Source organism: Penicillium canariense, assembly GCF_028826845.1.
Source record: "Penicillium canariense strain IBT 26290 chromosome Unknown utg000001l_segment0_segment0, whole genome shotgun sequence".
Classification (NCBI taxonomy): domain Eukaryota; kingdom Fungi; phylum Ascomycota; class Eurotiomycetes; order Eurotiales; family Aspergillaceae; genus Penicillium; species Penicillium canariense.
The window spans coordinates 5750109-5776447 of NW_026622728.1; the positions used below are offsets into that span (position 1 = coordinate 5750109).

At 54.4% G+C, this 26339-nt stretch overlaps 11 protein-coding genes across 11 annotated transcripts; 7 read left to right on the forward strand and 4 right to left on the reverse strand.

Annotated features, from left to right (window-relative positions):
- Positions 1–869: 869 nt before the first annotated feature.
- adaB (chromatin-binding transcription regulator ADA2) lies at positions 870–2556 on the forward strand (the record flags this gene model as incomplete). The annotated part of the gene is made up of 3 exons (XM_056684071.1): positions 870–962; positions 1026–2417; positions 2488–2556. 3 exons carry the CDS (start codon positions 870–872, stop codon positions 2554–2556), a joined length of 1554 nt encoding a protein of 517 aa, XP_056547677.1.
- Positions 2557–3255: 699 nt separating this feature from the next.
- N7482_001947 (enoyl-CoA hydratase/isomerase family protein) lies at positions 3256–4293 on the forward strand (the record flags this gene model as incomplete). The annotated part of the gene is made up of 2 exons (XM_056684072.1): positions 3256–3487; positions 3656–4293. The coding sequence occupies 2 exons, from the start codon at positions 3256–3258 to the stop codon at positions 4291–4293; spliced, it is 870 nt and encodes a 289-aa protein (XP_056547678.1).
- A 1000-nt stretch (positions 4294–5293) lies between these two features.
- N7482_001948 (mannitol-1-phosphate 5-dehydrogenase) lies at positions 5294–6526 on the reverse strand (the record flags this gene model as incomplete). The annotated part of the gene is made up of 1 exon (XM_056684073.1): positions 5294–6526. The coding sequence occupies one exon, from the start codon at positions 6524–6526 to the stop codon at positions 5294–5296; it is 1233 nt and encodes a 410-aa protein (XP_056547679.1).
- Positions 6527–8709: 2183 nt separating this feature from the next.
- N7482_001949 (uncharacterized protein) lies at positions 8710–9666 on the reverse strand (the record flags this gene model as incomplete). Its single annotated transcript, XM_056684074.1, has 3 exons — positions 8710–8967; positions 9032–9478; positions 9547–9666. 3 exons carry the CDS (start codon positions 9664–9666, stop codon positions 8710–8712), a joined length of 825 nt encoding a protein of 274 aa, XP_056547680.1.
- Positions 9667–11829: 2163 nt separating this feature from the next.
- On the reverse strand, positions 11830–12902 carry N7482_001950 (uncharacterized protein; the record flags this gene model as incomplete). Its single annotated transcript, XM_056684075.1, has 3 exons — positions 11830–12407; positions 12534–12717; positions 12765–12902. The coding sequence occupies 3 exons, from the start codon at positions 12900–12902 to the stop codon at positions 11830–11832; spliced, it is 900 nt and encodes a 299-aa protein (XP_056547681.1).
- Positions 12903–13755: 853 nt separating this feature from the next.
- Positions 13756–15945, forward strand: N7482_001951 (putative MFS phosphate transporter; the record flags this gene model as incomplete). Its single annotated transcript, XM_056684076.1, has 3 exons — positions 13756–14240; positions 14356–14498; positions 14567–15945. The coding sequence occupies 3 exons, from the start codon at positions 13756–13758 to the stop codon at positions 15943–15945; spliced, it is 2007 nt and encodes a 668-aa protein (XP_056547682.1).
- A 620-nt stretch (positions 15946–16565) lies between these two features.
- On the forward strand, positions 16566–17699 carry N7482_001952 (uncharacterized protein; the record flags this gene model as incomplete). The annotated part of the gene is made up of 1 exon (XM_056684077.1): positions 16566–17699. One exon carries the CDS (start codon positions 16566–16568, stop codon positions 17697–17699), a length of 1134 nt encoding a protein of 377 aa, XP_056547683.1.
- Positions 17700–17785: 86 nt separating this feature from the next.
- On the reverse strand, positions 17786–19447 carry N7482_001953 (uncharacterized protein; the record flags this gene model as incomplete). Its single annotated transcript, XM_056684078.1, has 6 exons — positions 17786–17812; positions 17876–18591; positions 18662–18877; positions 18935–19067; positions 19122–19274; positions 19334–19447. The coding sequence occupies 6 exons, from the start codon at positions 19445–19447 to the stop codon at positions 17786–17788; spliced, it is 1359 nt and encodes a 452-aa protein (XP_056547684.1).
- Positions 19448–20031: 584 nt separating this feature from the next.
- Positions 20032–20619, forward strand: N7482_001954 (uncharacterized protein; the record flags this gene model as incomplete). Its single annotated transcript, XM_056684079.1, has 2 exons — positions 20032–20166; positions 20215–20619. The coding sequence occupies 2 exons, from the start codon at positions 20032–20034 to the stop codon at positions 20617–20619; spliced, it is 540 nt and encodes a 179-aa protein (XP_056547685.1).
- Positions 20620–20706: 87 nt separating this feature from the next.
- On the forward strand, positions 20707–21844 carry N7482_001955 (uncharacterized protein; the record flags this gene model as incomplete). Its single annotated transcript, XM_056684080.1, has 2 exons — positions 20707–21543; positions 21608–21844. The coding sequence occupies 2 exons, from the start codon at positions 20707–20709 to the stop codon at positions 21842–21844; spliced, it is 1074 nt and encodes a 357-aa protein (XP_056547686.1).
- Positions 21845–23730: 1886 nt separating this feature from the next.
- N7482_001956 (Zn(II)2Cys6 transcription factor domain-containing protein) lies at positions 23731–25255 on the forward strand (the record flags this gene model as incomplete). The annotated part of the gene is made up of 5 exons (XM_056684081.1): positions 23731–23789; positions 23861–23894; positions 23950–24580; positions 24642–24775; positions 24833–25255. The coding sequence occupies 5 exons, from the start codon at positions 23731–23733 to the stop codon at positions 25253–25255; spliced, it is 1281 nt and encodes a 426-aa protein (XP_056547687.1).
- Positions 25256–26339: the final 1084 nt, after the last annotated feature.

Genomic DNA, 26339 nt, shown 5'->3' on the forward strand with positions numbered 1-26339 from the left:
GGTGGTAGTGTCAAGGCCAGAGAATCACAGAGCAAACGAAGAGCGAAGTCCAATATGCCGACCGCGGTGCGTTGTGCTAGACAGCCTGAACCACCAACAAGTCAACATCGAAGTTCCCAAAATAATGAAGCCGGGGCCACACAGGATCAGCGCCACGCAGCCGAAAAGCCAGGACCAACGACCACCACAGCTTACCTTCTTTCGCACCGGGAAGGGGACTGGAAAACTGGACAAAAGCACAAGCAGGGGGATCCAGGAGAGAGAAGATCAAAAGGCCTGAGGGCGTTCGAAAGATGTAAGAGAGGAGAGCGAGCCGGGAGGGGAAGCCCGCACGGCCGCAGGCCGGCACTGAAATACGAGACATTACCACAGAACAGGCCCCTGACTGGTAGGTTTATCCGTAGGGCTGTACCTGGTGACAATACACATACCGCAATTTGCAGACCGTCCCGCCCAGGGGGGCACTGCGTCGCTGACTAAGATGACTAAAATTCCAGTGCCAGCCACAAGGGAGGCAGTGCACCCGGCGCCACATGCCCTCCAAAGGGAGGAGGGTCTCCAATGGAACCACTCGCGCCATTGCCAGACAGATCGAGTTATTTTATCACGGCCAATCGCTCCGCAAGCTCAACCATTGCAAATTGACCTGATTCCCCTTTTTGTGCCCGGTATTTCATTGCTGCTTCGGAACATCTCCCCACCCGGTCTGCGGAGATCCCTACCCCAGGATCTCACATCAGCCCGGAACCCTCCCCCTCAACCACCCGCTTAACCAACACCTGTGGTTGCCCTCTCAGATCTCTGGAGGGCGATTTCGGGACTTCGCGACGGCGCAGGATTCAGCGGAGGATGAAAAAGGTCAAGGACCGATGGGTGTAATACGCAAAAAGACCGCCTCGCGCGGCACCGAGGCCGGCACCAAGTTCCACTGCGACGTGTGCTCGGTCGATGTCACATCAACAGTAAGATCACCCCTGTGAGTATGAATGGTGGAATCAAGGACTGACGGAAATTTGTTGCGTTAGGTTCGAATTTCCTGCGCGCATCCCTCCTGCCATGAATACGACCTCTGTGTCCCCTGCTTCGCGGCCGGGGAGAGCTCCAAGAACCACGACCCGCAGACTCATCCCTTCCAAGTTATTGAACAGAACTCCGTCCCAATATTCCAGGCGGACTGGGGGGCGGATGAAGAGTTGCTACTCCTGGAGGGGGCCGAGATCTATGGTCTTGGCTCGTGGGCCGATATTGCCGACCACATCGGCGGGTACCGCACTAAGGATGAGGTGCGCGACCACTACATCGACACATATGTGAACAGCTCAAACTTCCCGCTACCTGATCGAGCCGACCCGGAGGATAGAAGCCTCCAGGATGCGATATCGAAGGAGGAGTTTCAGATGCGCAAGAAGCGTCGGATCGAAGAGCGCAAAGAGGCGGCCAGGGCGGCGCCGCCCACAACACCTAAACAGAAGCCGACTGCTAGTGTGCCGGCTTGTCATGAAGTGCAAGGTTACATGCCGGGTCGCTTGGAGTTTGAGACAGAGTTCCTCAATGACGCTGAGGAGGCCGTCCAGCACATGGCGTTCGAGCCTGGAGCAGGCATCGGCGCCAATGGCGAGATTGACGCGGAGACAGAACTGAAGATGACCGTGGTCGATATTTATAACTCACGACTGACGGCACGTACAGAGCGCAAGAAGGTGCTCTTCCAACATAACCTGTTGGAATACCGGAAGAACACCGCGCTGGAGAAGAAGCGCACCAAGGAGGAGCGTGATCTGCTGAACAAAGCCAAGCCATTAGCACGGATGATGAACCAGAAGGACTTTGACGAACTAAACAAAGGGCTGGAGTACGAGCATAATCTACGCCTGGCGATCTCCCAACTACAAGAGTGGCGGCAGATGGGTATCGGCGACCTGAAAACGGGCGAGAAGTATGAACAGGATAAGCAACAGCGCGCACAGCGGATGATCCCGCAAGGGTCCTTCGACCGGTTTGCCAGTGCGCGTCCCAAGCCGACTCTCGCCCCCGAGGGTCCAACTGCTGCGACTCAGCTTACTACTCCCGAGTTACCTCTCCGGCTCCAAAAGGCTGCAAATCCCCACAAGCAGCCAGATTCAGCCAATATGCCAATGAATGACTTTGACCTGATGTTCGCCACCAACGGTGATTCTGCACCTGCGCCGCCATTGAAGACCAAATATGTCGTGCAGCCGCTGAGCGGTGTGCCAGGATGGAAACTGGACAGTGATGGAGCGGCTGACCTTCACCTCCTGACTCGGGAAGAGGCTGAAATGTGTAACGTGCTGCGTCTCATGCCCAAGCCGTACTTGGTTGTCAAGGAGACGCTCCTGAAGGAAGCAATGAAGCAAGGCGGTAATCTGAAGAAGAAGGATGCACGTGCCATCTGCAAGGTAAGATGATCCCCTTTCTCCAATCCGACCGCTGCTTGGATGTGAGCTCTTGCTAATAATATGTACGTAGATTGAGGGCACCAAGACCAGCCGCATTTACGATTTTATGGTGCATAGCGGATGGATTAACAAGGCGTAATCTGGCACTACCGAGATATGTCTTTGTCCTGCTCTGCGTTGCTTCGTGTCTCATGCGACTTGATATCCACATATATCTGTGATTTGCTCCGGCAGCGGTGTTATTTCTCTGGCGTTTACTATGGGAAGGTGGATGATGGGAGGTGGATGATGGAGGTGTTGATCTGACCTTCTTATACTGCGGGGACCCTGGCGGTAGTGCAGAATACACCAAACATTTGAATATCATTAAAATCCTTGAAATACTTGATTATCGATGAAGATACGAAATGGTCGGAAACTTGATATCCATCAGAAGGAGGGGAAGAAACAACGTTGGCCATATCGACCTGGACGCGTCCGCTCGTGGGCAATTTGGGTTTCTTCCCTGTGATTTTTAAAATTTGACCAAATACCCTAGGCGTATAGGTAGAAGGAAGACAACTTGCCATTTGCTTTCTGCTTTCATGTATGGGTAATGTTTAATGTTAGCTGTGGCTGTTCAGATAACTGTGGGTGCGCTTCATCTCCACATCGGGCCTCGGCATCTCCAGCTGTCCTCCCCGCATTTACCCCAGCATCCAGTTTCAGCCCTCTCACCATACTTCAAATTAACTCCCTCCCACGTCCCTTTCCCACTATACATCTACATACAATTCTTCTGACAATACGTCAGGCTCAGAGATATCGTGATTCTAGGTATAGGTGCTAGATCGCAACAATGCCCAATTTCGCCAGTCCTCCCCCAGCCACTCAACATGCCCTCCTCTCCTTCCCCGCCCCGCACGTTCTCCTGGTGACCCTTAACCGACCGCGAGATCTTAACTGTATCAATGCGCAGGGTCATGCAGAGTTACATGATGTATGGGAGTGGATGGATGAGGAGCCCAGCCTGCGGGTCGGCGTGTTGACGGGGAAGGGGAGGGCCTTTTGTGCAGGAGCGGACCTAAAAGGTACGGATTGACTGTATCCTGACATCCTACCCCATTAGTTTCCCTACCAATCTACATGATAGCCAGCCTGGCATCCATGAAACCCAGACTGGAGCCATGAAGGTTGCAAAGAAAACTAAAGCCGCGACGTCAACTCTATACAATACGACAACTGACCAACATTCTCAGAATGGAACGACCGCTCTCAAACCTCCAGCTCCAAGACCCCAATGCCAGCTTCTGGCTTCGGGGGCCTGGCTCGGCGCAAGGGCCGTAAGCCCGTCCTGTGCGCCGTCAACGGGCTCTGCTTCGGCGGCGGCGCCGAAATGATCATCAACTCCGACCTTGTCATCGCCTCCTCACGTGCTGCTCTGGGCCTCCCTGAGGTGAAGCGCGGAGTCGTCGCGATGGCAGGTGCCCTGCCGCGCCTCGTCCGCACAGTCGGCAAGCAGCGCGCGATGGAGATGGTGCTGACAGGGCGAACGTACACGGCCGAACAAGCAGAGCGGTGGGGCCTAATCAACGAGGTCATTGACGTGGAGGATTGTGTTGTGAAGGGAGGCAAAGTTGATGATGATGCCGTGTCGAAGAAAGTGGTTGGAAGGGTCGTGCAGGTTGCGTCGGAGATTGCGGGCAACAGCCCCGACGCCGTGCTGGTCAGTCGGGAGGGGGTGAAATTGGGATGGGAAGGGATCGGGGCGGATGAGGCGACGATGATGTTGAGCGAGACGTGGGTACGGAGGTTGTTTGAGGGGGAGAATATCAAGGAGGGGCTCAGGGCTTTTGTTGAGAAGAGGAAGCCAGCCTGGAAGGATAGTAAGCTGTAAATGGTTCCCGGAGTCGATGGTGAGAAATCCAAAGATAGACACAGCAATCTTGTTTGGGAGCTTACATGCTAGTCAGTGATTATGCAGAATTGGTACCTATTGGGTCTTAACAGATTGGGACCGCAAATAGTCTGGTTCCGCCGAGTGACGGAGGTGCTCGTAGCCGAATACATAAAGCTTTGCTCTCGTATGCTACTTTCTCTTATCCGCTATTGGCTACCTACTTTTCTATCCGCTCCGGAAATACTCCGGTCCAAAACTCGGGTCATTTCTCGAATGCCCCTCCCCCGTGCCTATATATCTGGTAGTGCACACAAGAAGATCTTCGAGCTACATCCGAAATACGGAGACATGGTTCGAATTGGCCCCAACGAGCTAATATTCGGTTATGCCGATGGCGTATAATGAGATGATGAGACACAAATCCTTACAAGATAATTGAGCGGAATGTAGCAATATTCGAGAGTGCTGTTGTCTCCCTGCTAGGCACTCTTTATGAGACCGAGTGTCACTCTGATCAGCTGGACATCGCCAGGATTGAGCTCATAGCGTCCAAGGCAATTCTACGAGTCGGTTCACAGGATGGCAATACTTAAATTGCATCCTGCTCACTCGCTTTTAGCGTAGTCCCCTTCTGCAGTCAGTACTGATCTCGGTACAGTACAGGTGCAGCCCCTGCCAGATACATGGTCCGGCACGCATACATGGCTCGGAGAACTACAGTACGGGGGCTAAAATCAAACAAACAGGACAAATCATCGTTAAAAAATATTGAGACAGTTTCATTGCTATTCATCCTGCATAGAGGCGGTCATAGAGGCGGTCATAAGTCATGTCGAAGCCCAGTAAAAAAAAAGACAAAAAAGAAAAGAAGCGTGGTCCCGTTCCATGATCCAACCGTTTATTCGCCATATCCCATGCTCGAGGTAAAATCCGCTTAACGTGCAAAACACGCCTAAATGCGCGGTTGGCCAGTTTCCCTGCAGAAAGAGATCAAAGATTAGCAGATGCGTGGTTGAGCGTGGGAACGAGCGTCCCCAACGAGGGGAGCCGGGAGGAGGGCTACATACTTGGCCTCTGATTGCACCTGATCGACCACCTTAACCACGGCCGAGAACAGCGGGTGCGAGCGCTCCAGGCCGGTCAGTTGGACTGTCGCGTCGGCAGGCGAGTTTTCCTTGAGAATTTTGGCGAGACCGAAGCTCTCCTCGTCTTCATCGACGTTCTGGAAGCGCAAGGCCATCTCGACCGAGCCGAGGAGGGAATCGTACTTCATGCCGCGCTCGGCGAGCTGTGCGGCAGGCCCGATGAAGCGCTCCTTGCGACTGAGCTTGCGCAGCGGTGCGCGGCCCACGCGCTCGACGCTGTCTTCCAGGTACGGGTTGGAGATGCGGGCAATGATGGTCTCGACGTACTCCTGCTGCTCTTGCGCCTCGATCTCGTGCTTGTCGACGATCAGCGAGGCCGTCTCCTTTAGCACGTCGCGGACGACGCCGCGGATATACGAGTCGCGCATGGCTTCGGCGATGGTCTTCTTGCCGGCGTAGCGGCCGTAGTAGGCGGCCGTGGCATGGCTGGTGTTGACGGTGAATAGCTTGCGCTCGATGTACGGCTCCAGGTGGTCGACCCAGTGGATGGCGGGGATGTCCGGGTGGCCTACACTACCGAAGGGGGTCTTCTCGACGACCCACTCGTAGAACTTCTCGATGCGCACGTTCAGGCCGCTGTTGGGGTCCTGGGCCGGGACAATACGGTCGATGGCCGAGTTGGCATACTGGGCGCGCTCGCCCATGGTCTTGAGACGCTCGGAGTCCGTGTGCGACTCGATGAAGCCGCGCAGGGTGTCGGTGGCGCCGATGGCGTTCTCGCAGGCGATCACGGCCAGCGGCTTGGGGGTGGAGCGAATGTCGATGCCCTTGGCGATGACGGGGGCGATGAACTTGAGTATGTTGGGGCCGACGGCGCAGGTGACGACGTCGGCGGTGGAGATCTCTTGGATGACGTCGGCCTCGTGGGTCTTGGAGTTGATGGCGCGGTAGTTCGTGATGGTCTTGGTGGACTCGCCGCCTTCGCTGACCTCAGTGACTTGGTAGGACTTGGTGGTCTGCAGGGCGTTGATGATGCTGTCCATGACATCAACAAAGACGACTTCGTAACCCGCAGTATGCAGGAACTCAGCAACGAAGCCGCGGCCGATGTTGCCACCGCCAAAGTGAATCGCCTTCTTTCCCATGGTGAGATCTGGTCGGGCTGAAAGTCCGAGACAAGTGAGATGAAGAGAGGAAGGTTGTCAAGACGGTCACCGAGCCGGCTCGGTGAAGGGGATCTTGGATAACGCGGGGGGGGGGAAGGTGGAGCTAGAGGGCTCAAGCAGAAGCAGGGACCAGGTTATAGATCCGGGGTAGGTCTTGTGATGTGCTAAGAGCGGGTGGCTGAGCGTGCAGAGTGGGGGAAGTATGTGGATAGGGCGAGGGGAAGATCTCGGAGGGGGATACAAGACTATTTAAGTGAAGACGGGGAAGGAAAGACGGGGTTTCTGCTCAGACTGGACCACTGCGAGGGCAGGCGCAATCTCGGTCCGCGCATTTGTGGTGGCTGCCAGTGTGATTCCTTCCGTACACCAGTGGATAGCGGGGCTATGACCACTATGACCACTATGACCATGACTTGCACGACCAGGATGACTTCATCGACCTCGGGAGGCGCACGGAACTAGCCTCCGCCCTGTTTCCACTCGATGAGAACATCATGATATCGCGTCTGGTCCACGCTGGTCTACATTGCTGGTCTGGTTTTTCGTTCTGGTTCCTCCGACACAATCCCATTCTGGACCCAGCAGTGTAACCCCCGCTTTCGCCGTGCAACCCCGTTGTGATCCCGTTCCTTTTCGTGTATAGTCCAACACAACCAGCTGGCCAGTAGCAATGGACCATCGCAAATCATGCCGGGCACTAACCCATCTGGGCCTACCAGATAGCCCATCTCTCCTGACTCTAACCGCTTTCACCTATCTGTTCCCCACTCGCTCGAACCTGTCGCCGAATTCCCTCACGAGAATACGTTCATTTCCCGCTTCGCGTCCCCGGCTGAAACCGCCGGAGTCGTTCCATGCACCTGCCACGCTCTCCACGACCAAGACCTCACCGGAGAACTGACGCGGCTTAGGTACGGCCTGGTCGGGCAGGAGAGATGGGAGATGATGGCCCGGGAAATCCCGCCCAGTCCTCCGCATTTGGCGCTTGAACCTCACCCGCGAGTGAGCGACGGGATGATGACCAGCAGACGCCGGAGGCCCCTTTGGGCCATGGTCCGTCCGCCTTGGCAGCAACCAGGGCAACGGAGAAACACAGAGCAGAACCGACCCGAATAGCCTAGAACAGGACCCGATGGGGTGGGGGGGCTTGGCTCGTGAAAAGCCCGACCCCCGGAACCCCCACCAATGCCCGGCCCTCGGGGGGCAGTCCGTGGACGCCCAAGCCCGTGGACGCCCGTAAGACGCCTAAGCCCGCCTAAACCCCCAACCCGATCCAACCCTAGCGGTCCGGAGGACAGTGATCCTAGGCTGACCTCAGACCGGCCTAGGGGATGGGAACCAATCAGGTGTCAGCCAGGCTGACGCCCCGGGATCGCATAGGATCTGATATTGATATGCGCGATAATCAATAACGGCGTTGATTAGTCGATTAGTCGATTAGTCGCGTCGGGACCGGTGAGATCGGGCGACTTCTCCACTGGTGACGTCGGATGAACGGGTGACAGGCTGAGACCCAGTTTTTTCCCGCTGGGCGCAGACAGCGTCTCCATCCTGCCGAGGTTTATTCCGAGTTACCCTCGACTACCCTCTTCCACGGCTTTCCAAGGACCACCTGCCATGCCGAACAAGCTAGCACCTGCGATAGCGTAGATGGGAGAGGCGGTACGTGTCGGCTCGCTGCTGGACGGGGTTTTGTTTAAACCGTCGTTCCTGATCTCCTGCTCGTGGACCCCGTAGAAGTCGTGCCATTGGTGGAGCGGGAGGAATGAGATAGGGTAGAAAGCGCGTCGCGTCACAAGCCAACGGAGCTTGTACTCCGGAGTGAGCCAGGAATCAGTCCTGCCAGATCAGTCCTGCCAGGGGCGGGATGCAAAGGCGTCCAGACTCAGACCATCTCCCGGGGAGGTATCCGTTGTAGGGTAGTTTCATTTTTCATGCTGGCATAGCCGGTCATACTTAGATACTCAGTGGTTACTATTCAAGTCCAAAATCGCTCATGTAAGAGTGTCCCCCGTCCTCCACGACGTTTCCGATGTTCCGGGTCGTCGTGTCTATACTCCCCTTCCCCCCCACCTTCCTTCTCCCCTTTCGTGCCTTCTTCGCTCCGCTTTCCATTTCCCCCTCTGCCCCGCCCACTCCCCCTCTAAACATTCGTTTCCTCGTCAGCCCTCCTCCTCCTCGTCCTTCGGAACCGGCTCGGGCGCGCGCGGTACGTACACACCCCGGACAAAGACGTTGATGAAGCTGCCGAGACTGCCGATCAGCAGCAGGCCCGTGGACGCCCAAGTCATGCCAAGGAACTTGTTCCCGTACCGGGCGGAGACATTGGACCCGTCGCCATGCGCGTTGATGAGCGCGACGAATTCGAACGCGATGACCGTCGCGATGATCGATGCGATGCTGATGCTGAGCGAACCGAGCTAGATCCCATGTACTCAGCGCTGTTGTTCCTCAGGCCCCGTGACAATGGTCGGACCTTCTCACGCAGGTCATGGTCACGGTCACGGTCACGGTCACGGTCACAGTCACGAGCGGACAAGCACTTACCACGAAAAACCCAAACTCAAACAAGCCATGCCCTGCCCTCGGCATAGCCAGGGAAACCGCCTTCACCAGCAGAACCAACCCCACGGCCCCGACTCCGATAATATACAACACCGCCATCGCGCGGCTCGTCATCCGGAACGCATGGAAGTCATCACTGATAACCCGCGGCCACTCCAGCCCCGGCCCGTGCGTGATCTCCTTCGTCCAGGCTGCGGTCGGATCGAACGAGAACAGGATCGTTCGGCTCGAACACGAGGTCACGTTGCGCGGTGTGTCGGAGGCGCCGGGGGAGGCGGTGCCCAGTGTACCTTGGCAGTAGGACATTACGTGCACGGAGTAGAAGTCGTGGGCTGCGGAGGTGGAGCCGCCTTCGGGGGTGTAGAGCTGTGGGGGCGGACGGTTTAGCGTCATCCGTGTAGTGGAAATGGGACTGGGGTATGGCGGATACGTACCGTGAGCAGGTTGACATCGCCGAGCAGGTTCTTCTGTGTTCCTGCAAAGAGGCAGCATAGCGTTATGATGAACGCGATAAAAGCCGTTATTGTCGGGAAGACGCTTTTGAGGTCGACCATGGTGGCGGGCTGGTGCTGGGGGTCAACTCCGGAGGTATAGCTATCGTCAGGGAGGCGTACTCTCGTCTTGACACTGTCGTGCTATCTGGAGACGTGGCTGGGGATCCAGCAACAGGCCGTTAGAAACCCGATCCAAGAGCTGAATGGCCTATCAAGGAACCAGAGCGCATTAGCAAACACATTATTACACGTCCTTGTCGCAGCCATCACGACCACTACCAGGACCACAAGAACAGATTATCAATGACGCACCAGGCTTTATCTCAAGATCAGTCGAAAACGAAGGCGAACAAACCCACAGTTCCATCCACCAATCTCTGATTCCAACACGCCGGACCCTTATATACACCCAAGCAGAAGGGAACGCAAAAGTAGCCCCTGCCAGATAGCTCACCCAACTCTCATTCCCGCTGAGGGCTGTCGGCCTTCTGTGCAGAGGGTCACATATCGGCGGCGTGCATCACGAGGGCGAAATTTCCCCCGGACATGTGTCGCCGGAGCTAGATCGGGCCCTAAATCGCGATTGATATGTGCCGAGCAGGCTGTGATTGGGCCGCGGGACGGAGCCTGGATGCCGAGCTGGCGATGTTGGCTGGCTTGGCTGGATAGCAAGGGCGATCGTGGAGTGTTGGGGGGGAGGAGGCCCCTGCCTGCGTGTGGAATGCTGCCAGCCACGGGCGATCTTGTTCCGCTGAAGGCCCGGTAGCTCTGGGCCGGTTTGGGGAGATGCGAAGAGGTCGCATGGGGGAATTTAGAGAGAACTATACATCGTAGTATGTGGGGTTATTGGAGGAGGCTTGGTCCGATATGAGGGAGGTTGTGGTGGTGGTGGTGGTGGTGGTGGTGGTTGTTGTTGCAAGGTGGTTGTCGAGCGAAGCCCTAAGTCAAGGGCGTTTGGCAGGGCCAGGCCGCCGGGACCCATGGTACGAACAGTAGTGACCAGCAAATTGCGCTCAGTTTAGGAGAGGGAGATGCATTCAGCGTGCTAGATTCTATCTGCTTGTCATATGCTTGAGTAAAGTGGTGAAGGGGATCGGAGAGTCGAGGGAGTCAGAGGTGGGCAGTGGGCAAGTCCCCGAGTCAGTGGAATGTCACTTCGCGTTCAAAACAAAACCACCCATATAACCCCGTGCGTGATACTCGAGCCACGGGTGATCCAGTCAATTGTTATCAACTACCCTCCATCCAATCACACTCCCAATCTACAACCGATTCTACTCGCCACCCCCGGGAACCCGCGGATCACCACGGATCGAACGCTCGCGAACACCCCCCTCAAGAAAAGAGCACAGGCGCCGTTTGACGAAGCTATTGGATGATCGGGCGACGCCTAGCGTCCTGGAAGCCACCGCCCGAGCGAGCAACGAGGCACCCCCGTTCAGTAGTGCCGCATCCACAGACCGGGCCCAGAGGATCCGGATCGCACAAGAACCAGCGCAACCGTGGGCAATGGATTATGCCCTGCAAGGCGCGAGCGAAAAGTAAATAATGCCAGGTACAACATCATGGAGTTGGCGCTGGGGGCTAAACCCATCACCGGGCACTGCCGAGAGCAGAAGTCGCGTCAACCACTGGGCAGGCGCGCTGTCGCCTCGTGTTCTACCCACCCGCAAGGCTCTGCACAGAACGACGCCTGCCTGGCCCCTTTGGGGCCGGATCGCCTAAGAGGGCGTTCCCATCACAGCCTTCCTCCCTGCAGGCTGGACGAGCTGAAACATATGCCTAGTCGGGCAACCTTCTAGAAGGGTTCCGGGCTCCTGTAATCGACAAGGTCGTGCAGGCGTTGGCTGCTCCTTCGGGCCTAGTTAATCCGACAGAGCTGTTCGGTGACGAAGCCACGAAGCCACGAAGCCACGAAGCCATCCTCTGGACGGTTCGAGCGTGTCAATATCCGGTCCTTATTGGACGGCTGACCGTATGCACGATTTAGTGACATGGTGACCGGGAAGGTGCAGGAGTGGGTTTCTCAGCCGAGATCGTCCCGGTATCCACGCTGCAAGCCCCTGAAACTAATAATGAATTTTGTCAATCGTAATTAACTGTAGGGTCAAAGGCCATGCCGGCGAACCGGGTGCCAACGCGCTAGAGTGCCCTGCAGGAATCTCCAGTGGAGACCGAACATCCTTCTCAAAGGTCACGCCGAGCACTGCGAGGTGTCTTGCATCAGCTGGTACCCTCCAGATGTGTCAGAAGAGCCTGGAAGGGTCCAAGTCGTTTGAGGGAGCCCAGGAGTTGTCTGGACAGCTGAAAACCAAGGACCAGTGGGCTGCCCACGTGCTGGACCGCTACCAAGCAATATGGCGCCGCTAGGGAAGGCTTGAATGCTCTTGGTACTGCATGCCGACGGCGAGGAGCCATGGTCAAGCAACACCAAGCGGCAGCAAGCAATGGCAAGCAATGACAAGCCTCGGCCAAGACCACGCTGGCCGTGATATCGGAAGCCACTAGCTCTCGGCGCATGGGGCGTTTCTGAGTCGCCATGTTCGGGTTGGCGGGCATCAACCAAGTACCCCAAACACCGGACTCGACTGGTTTTGCCTTGGCCCCAGCATCAGCACGGCCAATCGCAAACCATCCGAGGCGTTCCTCGCGAATTGCGGCGCGTAGCTGTCTCAAGAGGGCGTCGGGGCGAGCCTTCTGAGACGGAATGGCCGGGGTGAATGTGTGGTGCGTTTTGTCCAAATAGTTCTGACTGGCTTGGCGGGCTGGGAGTGTCGTCGAGCCCGGCCGGCTGTGGTTGGCTGAAGTGGCGGGAGTGCCAGCCAGGGAATCGGGCACATGGGCCAGGCAGGAGATTTAACTGGTCCGCGCGGAGCAGCCCACAGGACCAGGGCATCGGCGCCCCCAGATAATAGCGTGAGTTAAACCCTTTCCACTCGCTGGGAAGGTTCGGTCGAGGCTATTCCACGCCGGGTTACGGCACGCATGAGCACCACTACTTCCTTCGGCTCCGGGCTTGGGCCCGTCTCGATGGCAGACCCGCGCTGGAGGCGCCACGAGATGCAGCCGTTGAAACTGGATCCCCTGGGCCTTCGCAACGTGGCCTGGCACCTATCACCGTGTCGGATCGTCGAATAAGCCCAGAGGAGCCAGCACACACGATCCGCTTTGCAGTTCTTGGCAATGCAGCACGTGTGTCCATCTGTGTCGATGTTGTCGAACCGGGTGACGGTCCTGGACCTAGGCGACGATGCTAGTGCGCCATGAAGAGTGCCACCGAGCCAGGAGCCCCCCATTCAACGGTCTGATCCAGAGCATACTCTCCCAAACCGACTGGAGGGCGAGGGCGAGGGCGAGGGCGAGGGCGACCAGGGGCAGGTCAGAGGAGAAGGAATTGCTTGATACCATGCCCTCGCATCCTTCCACGTTGTGGTGTGGTGATGTGATCTTGGGGAATCAGTCTGGGGCAGCAAGTTGGCCCAAGGCCTTGTGTGGTGCGCACACTGGCGGGCCCCACCCGCGACCGCCCGTCGATCGTACTGCCCACAACCGCAGGCGGTCAGCTCCACCCGAGGGGCCGAGACGGATGGAAGTGCTGAAAAAGAGAATTCTGCCCCCACGTGCGTTCTTGATTGGCTGGCGGGTGCCTATCGCGCACTCTCGGGTGAAACCCCACCCGCTGCTGCTTTCGTCGCCGCACCATCGCGGGCAGTCAGCGCCGATCAATCAGCATCGCTCCCATGCCCGCCAGGCTCCGCCAGACTCGATGCGCTCGCCGGCCCTGGTCAGGTCAAATCCACCAGAACCACCGCCAAGGTGGGGTCCCCCGCCCCAAGCGGGCCCCTTCTAGCCCCGGCAGACTTTTTTTTCGCTGCGGAAACTGCGACCTCAGGTGGAGCCCGCCACTGGACTTATCAGCACTGAGCATGCGAGCACGCTGCACTTCGCTTCTTCCGCCGCCTTCCTCCCGCCTGCCTCTTATATAAACCACTCGAGATCGCCGGACTTGGCCTGCAGCCACGCCAACTCTTGTGGTCATCGCGACTGCTTCTGCCTCTCCTTATTCGGTAGATTCGCACCTTCCAAGCCTTGCCAATCCTCGCCGGTCAATTGCCAAGCGCTCTACGAGTATCGCTTCCCGCCGCCATCATGACCGACTTTGGACCTCGTGCCCCCCATGGGCCCGACATGACGGGCACTCACAACCCGCTGGAGGACATGGACATGAACGAGAAGGGTGCCTTTGATAAGCTGATCCGCCCGGACGACAGTTACTCCCCCGAGGGTGTGTACTGGGCCGATATGCCTCTGGGCCAGAAGGTCAAGTTCGTCAGCTCCTATGATGCCCAGGAGACCAAGCGCGAGCTCGCCAGCATCTGGGCCATGATGAAGGAGGACCCCTTGTCCCCCGTCTCCTACTACTTCCGCAACATGGTCCTCCCCGGTGCTGGTCTTGGCCTCGAGGGTTATGTCCTGTTCTCCATCGGTAACATCAAGCCCCTGTTCCAGAAGACTTTCCCTGAGTGCTGGAGTAAACACAAGACCTGTGACAAGCAGTGGGTCTACGCCGTCGACTACCTCGAGATCATTGGTATCATCGTGGGTCAGATTCTGGTTGGTGTCATTGGTGACTGGTAAGCTGGTCCCTTGGATTTACTGTTCTCTATTTTTACATTTTACCTTTGCCTTTCTCCTTATCCAATCAGATCCCATCGTGGCAAAGAATATGCGTGCTAACCACCGCCACAGGATTGGCCGTCGCTGGGGTCTGATTCAAGACGCCACGATCATGTTCATTGGTCTGATTATGCTTGTTGCCGCCTGGGGTGTTACCCAGAATGGCTGGGTCATCTGCTACGCGTGGTCTCTGTTCTTCTACTCCGTCGGTGTTGGTACGTCACTCTCCACCATTTTAAGCTTATCTGGAAAAGAATCGCACATTTCTAACACGATGACATAGGTGGTGAATACCCCATGACGGCCACCTCCGGTATGGAGAATGCTATCGGTTCTGGCAAGATCTCGACCAAGGAGGATCGTCTCCACCGTGGCCGCAAGGTCACCTCCGCTTTCCTGATGCAGGGCTGGGGTCAGTTCTTCAACCAGGTGATCCTGATCGTCCTCTTGCTCTGCTTCCACCACGGTAGCGGCAACAACCCTTACTCGGAGGTCGCGACCCAATGGACCTACCGTGTCTCTTTCGCCATCCCCGCCGTGGGCACTTTGTGGCTGGTTTACTACCGTGCCTACCACATGAAGGCTGCCTCTAAGCAGCTGACTGCGGCCAAGAAGAAGGCCTCCGTCACCGGCTACGATATCCAGTCTCTCCGTTTGACCTTCAAGTACTTTGGTCCCCGTCTGCTCGCCACCGCCGGTGGTTGGTTCGCCAACGATGTGTTCTTCTACGGCAACAAGCTCTTCCAGAGCGACTTCATCGCGGTTATTAGCCCCAAGTCCTCCTCCATCATGCCCACCTGGCTGTGGAACATGGTCAACATCGGTGTCTCGCTGGTCGGTTACTACCTGGCTTCCTTCCTCATTGATAACAAGCTGTACGGCCGCAAGTGGATGCAGACTGTCGGTTTCCTGATGTGCTTCGTCATGTTCGTCGTTCCCGCCTTCCACTACAAGTACTACAAGTCGGAGGCCCACATCAAGGAGTTCCAGACCATGTACTTCCTCAGCTCCTTCTTCAACCAGTTCGGCCCCAACTGTGTTAGCTTCCTGGTTGCGGCTGAGGTCTTCCCCACCCCCATCCGTGCTACTGCCCACGGTATCTCTGCCGCTGCCGGTAAGGCCGGTGCTCTGTTCGCCACCGTCCTCTACAACTACATCGACACCCAGACCAAGTTCTACTTTGTTCCTTGGTTCGGTCTGCTTGGTGTCTTCCTGACCCTGGCCTTCCTGCCTGACACCACCGGTCTGGACCTGAAGGAGCAGGAACGCCGCTGGCAGTGCCTCCGTGAGGGCCGCGAGGAGGACTACCATGGTCCCGCCGTCCACCCCAAGCACTTGTCCTGGTACGAGCGCTTCGTCCTGCGCAAGGGTCGCTACTACGACGCCGAGCTGGACTACCAGCAGAAGGTTGCGGAGTACCGTGCCGAGTGGGAGGCCCTCATGGCCCAGAAGGTTGCCGAGAAGGAGGCCGGCGAGGAGGTCTTCGAATCTGACGAGGATCTGCTTGAGGGCCACGTCCACACCTATTTCCACCGCACCAGCCCCATGTTCAAGGGCATGGAGAAGACCGCCCCCGCCAAGCAGGACGGCTTCCACTTGCCCCCGGCCGCGGAGGTCGGTTCGGAGGAGACCTTTGCTCAGGAGAAGACCACGGAAGAGTAAATGCTTTAACGGTGTCTTGCTTTTGCTTTGGAAACTCCAAGCCAAGAACCTAGACCATACTGATTTCTTCCTTCCTTATTACTTTATTCTCTCTTTTTCCCCCTGACCCCATTTTTTTTTTTTTCAAAACTTGTCTTGAATATCCCTAATGGCCGCGTTGCTCTTTGACATGGCACGAGTTGCATGATGCATGATGCGGGCCTCTGCCTGGTTGTAATTAGATGTTGATACCTCTCTCACATACCCACGTTTCATTTGAACCACCTTTGCTTTGATGTATCTCAGTATTCCACCATTCCCAGTAGCAGCTTCCAACTAGCTTCGGTGAATTTTCTGCCCAAGGCCTGCGCCTCCGTGGCGACGATTGATAAAAATCCTCGGCTGAACCTCGGTTCAAACTCGTCCGGCCAACTTTAAAGGCGGTGTATCCAGCGGTGACTCCAAAAGCCGGACATTTGTGCTGCCCCTCTACTAACTACTTTCATCCATAACATACCACTACCAAAGAAAAGGCAGAAAAAAAGATCAAGAAGAGAGCAAATGACCATTTTCGCCTTCGGCTCTAATGGCTCCGGCCAACTAGCCCTCGGCCACACAGTAGACGTCTCCACCCCAACACAATGCCTCTTCGACGAACCCCCCCGGCACAAGATCCAATCGCCCACGTCGCCGCGGGTGGAAATCATACTCTGCTCCTTACCAAGAAGGGGTGCGTGTACGCAGCGGGCTGCAATACTAATGGGCGATGTGGGCCTGCATCGCATGCAGAGGAGACCCTGCTCCGATTCAGACGGGTTGTTCTCACCGATGCTGCGACGGGGGAGCGCGTGGATACATTCAAGTGCGTGTCTGCGACGTGGGAGGGAAGCATTCTCGTTGCTGGCGTGCGGACGGCTCAGTCGGGTGTCTCGGTGGATAAACTGTTTATCTTGGGTTCGAGTCCCAATGCTGCATTGGGTCTGCTGCCGTCGACGTCTAATTCGGGTGCCAACGTGGTCCAGTCTGGAACGTCGATCCCCGGCTTTCCGCCGCCGAACACGAGCATTCATGCCTTGGCAAGTGGGATGGGCCATACGGTGGTTATTCTGTCGAATGGTGATGTGTATGGCTGGGGCGGCTCGCGGAAGGGCCAGTTAGGCGAGGCTCTGAGAGAGCAGAGGACCGTCTGGCTACCGGCTAAGGTTGAGGGGATTCCGTTCGCGGCACAGAGCGCAGTGTGCGGGCGGGAGTTTAGTGTTGTCTGTGGGGAACGCGGGAGGGGCGAATTCGTCGTGCTGGGGGATGCGGGGAATCGGTGGCGGGTTCTGGATGTCCCGGCCTCTCTACGGGGGACGGGTACAGGTGAGGAGGGAGGCATTAGGGGGTTTGTGGATGTCGGCGCGAGTTGGCATGGCGTTTATGTACATGCTGCCTTGCAGAATACCTCTCGTGCTGCTCCTGGCTCCGATTCGGAGTCTGCTTCGGCTGCTCTTATCGCCTGGGGCCGCAACGATCGCGGCCAGCTCCCGCCTGATGGCTTGCCTTCGCCCGTCAAGATGGCTGTTGGCAGTGAGCATGTTCTTGCGCTGCTGGGCGATGGCTCGGTAGCTGCGTTTGGATGGGGCGAGCATGGGAATTGCGGGCCTGATACGGATGATCGGGGGAATGTTGCGGGGCGGTATAGTTCGATTCCGCTAGATGCGGTGCTCGCTGGTGGTGGGCGGGTAATTGGGCTCGGCGCTGGGTGTGCGACGAGTTGGATTGTTGCGGAGTGATCTGCCAGGCGCCAAGTCTTGAGATATACTTCACGCCATGGATGCGATGGATGCGATGGGATAGCCCGTGTCATGCGGAGAGCGCCTCAGTCGAAAAGACCAAACCCACGAACCTATATTCCGTCAGCCGTGACCCACCAATACGGGCGACACACAAGAGTCGGTCAAAAACCCACCTGCGACATCCGCTGAGTCGGCGGAATCCCCATTTCCTCCCTGGCCTCCCTTTTCCTCTTCCCACCCATCTTTGGGAAATCAGGCTCCTCATCTCTTAGCGTTCCCTCAGACGCGTCCGGCCGCCCACTCGCATCCCAGCCCAGAATATCCTGCGGCTCCTCTTCCTCCTCATTCATCTCATCCCACTGTCGGTCATCATCCGCCGGCACAAACAAACTATCATACTCCATCGAAAGCGCCGACGCAGTCGGTTGCTCGCTCGCCGTCGACAGCGACAAGTGCTCCTGCGTCGACGTCCCATTTAACGGCCTGATCGGCCGCGCCCTGGGTGGAGGCGGGGGCATCTGCGCATTCTGCGAAGGCGCGCGTGGTGTCTCGACCCGGCGTACGGCAATCGGGGCCGCGGTAGTTTGCCGTTGCGAGAGCTGCGAGATTGCGGTACGCGAAAGACTTGGCGCGGTGTCGCTCTCGACCTCGCCGCGTGTCATGATGGTGAATTCGGCGGCCACGCCTTCGAACTCGTAGGCTAGTTGGAGCGGTTTGCAGGGGCGGGTATAACGGGCTGTGACGGCGGCATTGGCGGTCTCGGCGTGGGCGACGACGGCTTTGAAGTCTTTGAGGTTAATGGCAATGTGCATGTTGTCTTCGACGAGAAATTCTTCAAAGTCGCGCTTGTCCGTGGCAACAGAGGTGTGCACGGGGTATTTGAGGACCTCTGGGTCGAGTTAATAACCTAGATCATTGCAACTACTGTGAGTAGAAGATAAATGAGAGTCTATGCGCACCTTTTCCCTCCATGATTTTGGTTGTAAAACTCGTGAACACGGCCTTGCCGGAGTCGGAGTACATGTCAAGCTGCTCCGCAGATAAGCTAAAGTGATCAATGATCTGTCTGAGGAAGCGGGAATCCGCAATCCACTGGTTGGTAGATCTGCTCCTGTCAAACACGGCGTGCTGGATGGACGCAGGCTCGTAGGTGAGTTTGTACGATTTGATCACGCCTGCGCAAGTTAGACGAGCTGGGCAAGAGAATGGAGTGGATGAAGTCAATCAATTACCTAGTCCACAGATCATCCTGACAGTCAACCGACACTCTGTCTGCTGAGGATCCTCGTGAAGCTCCATGTCGCATCGCTCAACCGCGGTGTCTTTGTTCCGGTCGACTCTTCCGCGGAAGACCGACAATAGCGCCTATCTCAGGAATCAGAGTAAAGCTCAATATAAGATGAACAGCCGCCTACTCACCTTGATGTAAATCTGACAATAAAACCGATCCCCAGCTCCGCTTCCTGCCGTACTCTGTGGCACGGTAAACGAATACGCCTCGAAAAACAGCGCCCTCTCACACGCAAACGATGCAAACGCCGTCTTGGTGGAATTCAGTGCGCTCAATCGAAGCTACATTCATATCATCAGCTGATTTTCCCTGTTCGCATTATTCGAGTCAGGCCACTTACCAGGTCATGCTCAGCCTCGATGGCGACAGTGTCGCTGAACTTGGACAAGCATATGAGCACGTCGTGTAGCCGAACCAAGGCTGGCGGACCCAGCGAGAGGGCGAGCGTCGTCATTGGCGCAGCGGAGGTTTAGAAATGCGGCGCAATGACAGCTAACTGGATTTGATGGTGCCTCATTGTCGTCGATGGCTGGTGAGGCGCGACCTTGGGACGCGACAAACGCTGATTATATAAGCAATGGTTATGTGCAAATTTAGCCCTTTCGGGAAATGGATGTTATATCTGCGAAAGGTTAGACACAGTATCTTACATCTATTTTTCTTGTCCCTGTTCCAGGGCGTGAGTATATATTATCAATTCCGTTTGGTCTAGATTTTAAGAGGGAAGTACGAATGTCCAGTTGTATGATGCAGTCTCACGACTGGACACGGCGTTTTTGACTCGTCTCCACCACTTTTCATATATAAGTGAAACTTGGTGTGTCTGTCAGGCCCTAGGTATTGTTATTAGGAATAGATCTGGGAGGGGTACTTTTCCAAATGATATTTCGTGTTATCATCCCCATCTGGTGGTAATAAGCGATTGGAAGTGGGGTGCTTGGGGCGTAAAACGTGCAGGCGGGGAAATCAGCTCGTCATATAAGAGCCTCTACTCCCTCTCCCCAGACACGCAGACGAATCGACTGCACCACGCACACTATGGCCTCCGGCTTCGAAGTCGTGGGCCTAGCCCTAGCTATATTTCCTCTCCTCGTGGAAGGACTCAAATTCTATAAGGAGCACAAAGGCCATGCAAGAGACTTCATACAATATCGACGGGTCCTCAGGCAGATTGTTCGAGATCTTTCTTGAGAGCAAACAAGCTTTCGAAATTCAAGCCAGCGCTTCTTGGAGAGTATTTCCGTATACTATGGGCTCGGAGCGCATGAAATATTGGAGATGGTGAAAGATCCGCAGGATGCTCGTTGGCGTAGAAAGATTCTGTTTGATGAGGATTCCACGAGGGAAAGTTCAGTTACAGTGTTCATGGAAACCGTGGAGGACATGAACGAAGTACTTATCAAAATCCAAGACTTGGTGGGGTTACGCGGAAATGCCCAGGTGAGCGACGATCGTGTTGGTTCAAGGTTCTCGGGCCGCCGCTTACCCAATTTTCGGAGACAGCCCGCTATGCTTGATAAATCCACGCTTCGGCGACAGTGGGACAAAGTTGCTCTTGTGCTCGGCGAAAACGACATTAAGGGTCATCTCGAGAGAGCTCGTGGACTCAATATATTCCTGGCATAGCTGACCCAGCAAATTCAGCCTACCGGGCCCACGCATAGCCAGCTAAGAAGAAGCACGAGGCACTATAAACAAATCCGAGTACACGCTATGGAGCTTTATGAGATCTTTCAAGCCCAATTTCCGACTCCTCCAACATGCAATTGCGTTCTGGAACATGTTGTCAACATGAAACTAGAATTCCGAAGCGCGCAGATAACAGCAAGAGGCCTATATTTTCATGCGATTTTTACCTTCAATCAAGTTGGACAAAGAGCCTTGTCGCCTTCATGCAATTGGCGTGAGATAGAGATGGAACCATTGGCAGCAAGACAGCTCTGTCAAGAGCCGCACTCCTTGAGCCAACTGGTGTTGGTTAGTGGTCAAGTGGGATACCTCGCCGGGTCATCTGGTATCCAGTCAACGGAGCAGGTAGTGCAGGAGATCTCCAATCTTTGCTCAGTTATCCAAAGTCCAGTTGATTCAAAAGACTGGCTTGGGTATCTCGCCAATAATCATGGCTGTAGGCATCGGCTTCGCATATTCAGCCTGAATCCTCCACCGAAAGCCTCTCAGACCATACAGACTATATGTCTCACCGAGGTTCTTGGTCACCCAGAATTTCGCCAAGAGCACAGATGTCGGCTTGGTTTAAAGCTAGCCTCTTCTGTGATGCAGCTTCATGAGACGCAATGGTTGACAAATCACTGGAACAAGAGTGACATCTCATTCACCCGCGATTCAACTGGGCGAATTGACTTCAACAACCCATTGATCAGACGGACCTTTGGATCCAAGACTAATACAGAGCCATTTTTGGCATCCCGGGTGCCACAGATAAGAGCTGATGGTTCCATTCCTTGTCTATTTTCGCTGGGAATAGTACTTCTCGAACTAAGCTACCGGCAGACATTCGAAAGTCTAAAGGATCCGAAAGAGAATCTCTTGGTCAGTATCCCAAAGACTTGCGCAATGGACTATATCTCGTACGTTTGCTTACAAATAACCACAGCCTCCAGAATATGCAGACTTGGTAACAGGGAGAAGACTTGTGAACTCTATCGACTGTAGTCCGAACTTTAAAAAGGTCATGAAAAGATGCATAAGTGGTCTTGACCCGGCTTTTGACTCATTGGCAGAGGATAGCCTTAGAGATGAAGTGGAAGAAAAAATTGTGCAGCCACTAGAGGAGGATTTGAAATTCTACTGTGATAAAGATTTCGTGGAGGACTGCTTGGAAGGACTTTAATATCATGTAGAGCCAAATGTTAGTAAATGGCACAGGAACGTGCGTTTCCTATCATGAAGCAACCAGTCTAGAGAAAACAGTAATTTTATGCGAAAAGCTCGGCAACACATCGTTAATCATGAGGTTATATCTATGAGGGCTTTTGCTCAATTGAGCTAGCCTCTCCTGGGGCTCCTCCTGACTAACGCTCCAGCAATGGTGGAAGCCATGCCCCGCTCGGGGGTCATCAGGCATTAACCTCCTCCAACTTTCCCCAGTCCAATTCATGGACCATGAGCTCACATTCATCAATCGCAGCTCTTCTGGACGATTCTAGTCGAGGGTTAATCAACTTGATTGACATATTATCATATGAAACGAGTCCCCGCGACTTAGTACTTGGCTTACAAGACGAGCTCGGGCGATTGAGAGTATGGGCTGGGAATCTTGGAGCGAACCGGGGCCAAACAGACCACTCGTCTCTAGATTATCGCCTAAAACAGTCTCCTGATATACTTCGCGAAGTCAGAGAGCATTTTGAAGACCTGAATGAAGCTGTAGAAGAAGGTTTGTTCGACTTTCCCGCCAAATTCCACTATTTAACACTGTTTAGCTTCGAATATTGCTTCCGGAAAGAGCCTCGGTTACGATAGTGATGAATCTGTGCACACCTCTTATCAGGAGGATGGGCTCAATAGTCAGGGCGTGAATTATGATGAGTTACAAGAATGTCTATCAGATATCCGGCATACCATCACCAGTCTGTGAGCTTGTCTCCTTCCATTCGAAATTCCTTGTACAGGTTGTTAAGCCCAGGTAGGTACAAATTTGCGACCACTCTTTCAAACCCGGCTCGTGGCGATGTATCTCCTGGGGAGGCAATTCTAACCACCGGCGTCTCTGATTACCGACCTCACAAGGCACTTGGGACAGTAAACATTTGTCTAATATTCTTGGTCTTGATTCCAATAGCGCGCTCACGCAAAGACTTGGAAGAGCCAATGCCAGACGCCGCCTTGTATACAGCTCCCACCAAAATCGAATTGGAGACAACATGCGCCACTCTAACCAAGAAGTCTTGAATGAGCGCTTTGTATTCACCTGGAAGCTAAGAAAAATTTTAGAGCCAGTCCCTGCTGTCTGGGGCCAAGAGAGACCTCAATCGATTGCAGATATTTCCCTCCCACGTCTTGGATATGCCAGAGACGGTCAGCCTTTTATCTGTCCGATCTGTTGTGAAAGTGTCCAATTCGAAGATGTCAATAAAGAGTGGGGGCCCCACGTATACAACGACATCAAGCCATATGTCTGCACATTTGGTGGCTGTGTTCAAGAGGATCAGCTATACGACAACTCTTTCGCATGGAGCGAGCACGAACAATCCTTCCATCGTCGAGAATGGGGTTGCAAGTTGTGTGGAAAGGTATTTGGAAGTGAAGCGCTTTTTGGAGATCACCTACAGGAATTCCATATGACAGTCATTCCTGCGGATCAGTTTCAGGATGTGGTGAATGCGTCACAACAGCCAGTTAGCACTGAACAAAAGTGTCCATTCTGCTCTGAGCTGGCAATAGGAGGCTCAGAGCACTTTCTGAAACACCTTGCTACACATTTGCGACATGCAGCTCTTCTGTAACTTTGCCAGTTCGATTCTGGGACCGTGGAATATGGAAAATCCGACCAGGCAGAGTTGCTAGGTTCCCGATCCTTGTTTGAACATGAGCAGAACGTTTCGAAGCTCCCACGTGCGCAAAAAGCGCTTAGCCAGGACCAGACCACGTCTGCCAAAGAAAAGTATGATGATTACTACCGCATGCCACCGCCACCGCCACCGTTGCAATCCAAACCCAGGAAAGTCACACAAATCCACCAGATCCCCCAGCCAAATCCAAAACATACTCAGTCACATGACGGTCGTCGGCCTGAACAATCAGCGCGATATCAGGATGGCAGGCGGACAACTCAGGTGATAGTGGAGAGGTCTGAAACACGACCAATGCACGGTCCACGATATTACAGTGATAGACCAAACTATAGTGAGGATCGAGCCCGTAGTGAGCGAGAAGTGGAGGTATACAAAACTACATTGTCCAAGCCATTGATGCCTGTGGTATCTCACCCACTAGGAACGGCAGTTCCCGCCAGGCCCTAGCTTCAAGTCCGGAGATGATGGTCATGTTCGCTTCAACACAGCCGGCAACAGACCGCCCCGATCCTATCAATCAGGAAGCTCGGTCCATTCTAGCTATACGAGAGGCAGCGGATATGGCAGTGGGATACCTTCCGCATTTCGCTCCAATGATATATTCCGAGAAAACAGAAAACAGGGTTACTCATCCACTGGATCTGAAGGCCGGAGCACCGAGTATTCCTATCCAAGTTCAACGCAACCAACAGATGCAGAGCCTTTTAGCGACAAGGAGTCGGATCGAGACAAGAATAATGGAGGGACGAAGTTGGGATCCCCGGATCATCTAGAAGACTTTTACACATATCACACGGAGTACGTTCAAGCGCGCTCGCACAAAAACGGTTGCTGGGTACCTTTCTGCAAGTTCGGCCCTTTGAATAGCGAAGTCTTAAATGCACACCTCAAATTACATGGCAAGAGGGGCGGAAAAGTACGTTATGTTGCGACACTCATTGCGAACAGCACTCATTACGATCCAAAATTCCAGGGCCACCTGACTTCTATGGGCAATCCCATCTATGAGCGTGCCTCCGATATCCCAAAGCACGAAGGCTCTGCTCCCAAAGGTATGTTTCATATCAGTATCAGGAAACAAGCTGGCAAGTGCTAACCATGACACTTCCAAAGACGTCTCGAAGAAATTCTCTCAAAGCAAAGCGGCCTCGGTTGACGAACAGTGGGAGGTTATACCTCGCCTGATCAAAAAGCATCCACGGGTACAAACCTCCTGGTGCATCACTTGCCAGCGACGAAAAACCAAGGTATAGCTCATACTCACACCTTTTGGAATCAAAATTTGCTCGACTAATTCCTGGTAGTGTGATAAAACTCATCCGACTTGCAAGAAGTGCTGGGAAGATAATTTTGCTTGCGAGGGGTACAGACTCCAGATATCTCAAGGCTCTTGGAAGACAGCGTCACGGCCATTTTCTCAGGCTACCGTTTCTGCAGAATCGGCCAAGTTCACTGCTGGCCCGTCGGAGCGTTCTTCCAAAAGTAGCGCTTTAAACACTCTCGAAAGTTTGATGGAAGGAAATCGTCGGAGAATGCTTCGTCTTGGCATGAAAGACGACGAGCCTCCACCCATACCCTCACGCACAAGCACAACGTTCCAACCTCCTGAGATTGCTTTTCCTAGGCCCCATGGGCGAGTTAATGATCCCATCTTATCTTGGATCCCCGTCATCAGAAGATCTCACGGCGACTTTGAGCATAGTGAGAGGAACAACCACTCAATTTGATTGAGTAAATAGTCATATCCTATGATCTAAAGCAAAATAAACTTATTCGGACCTAAGGCTATCATACCAAACCATGCGAAAGGTGCCGTCGCGCAGTTTTAATTTGAATCGTCCTCGAATGACCCCAGGACTCAAACTGCAAAGCACGAGCTTAGAATTCGCCAACCAGGGGTTGTGACTCAACCCCGAGCTGCGTTGGTTGTTGTTTATTTTCACAACCACAGTGGACATACTAAACGCTACACAGATAAGTCCAGGAACAAACATAATGAAGGCCAAGTTCATTTGCAAGCATTTAAACATTATAGAGGTTGACTGTAGTGGGAAGAGTCAATGGTCTTAGGAAATGTGGCTTTCGGCTAGCTGTATTTGTGGAAAATCAAGGAGAAGCAGGATTAATGTCAATCTATTATTTTGATGCCATTTTTATCTGTACTACGATAAATTGTATGCACTCAGGCCATCATGTCCCGTTGATATCCCACAGAGTTCGAATGTCCAGAAAAAGAAGAAAGGGGTGACCGAGGTCTTCATGCGGTATGATACGCATATCACCCTAACGACTTAGAACTCGAATGCAGCCCCGATGTCATCTACCAGGGTTATTAGTAGCGCGTATATGCACTATGCACAAGCCAGCCTACAGTGGGCCAGCGGCAAACAATTATCTCCATTGTCGCGTGCGATGATGGGATGTGGGTTCCAAATGAGGGGCTGTTCCAAAAGAAAATAATATGGCTGTGCTTTCGGATGAAAGACACTTGATCGAGAAAACATGAAGCTTCGTCGGACTTGTCCGAAGCCTTTTCTTCGACTGCCGATCGGAAGGCTGATGCGGGTGACATCATCCAGTTGAGCCACAGGCATTATTATTGGACCGAGCGGTGCGTCTCACCAAACAAGGTTAGAACGATCTAACAATGTTCACAGCAGCTTGGCAGTCTGGATGATTTGGGGGCTGTTCATATCACTTTCTTACACTTCAAGGGAGAATCGGATTTCATTCGCCCATACCTATCGTGGAGGCTGGCGCTGCTTCTGTGGCAGGGCTGGATTAGTTTGGTCTGACCACGCCAAGGGGTCT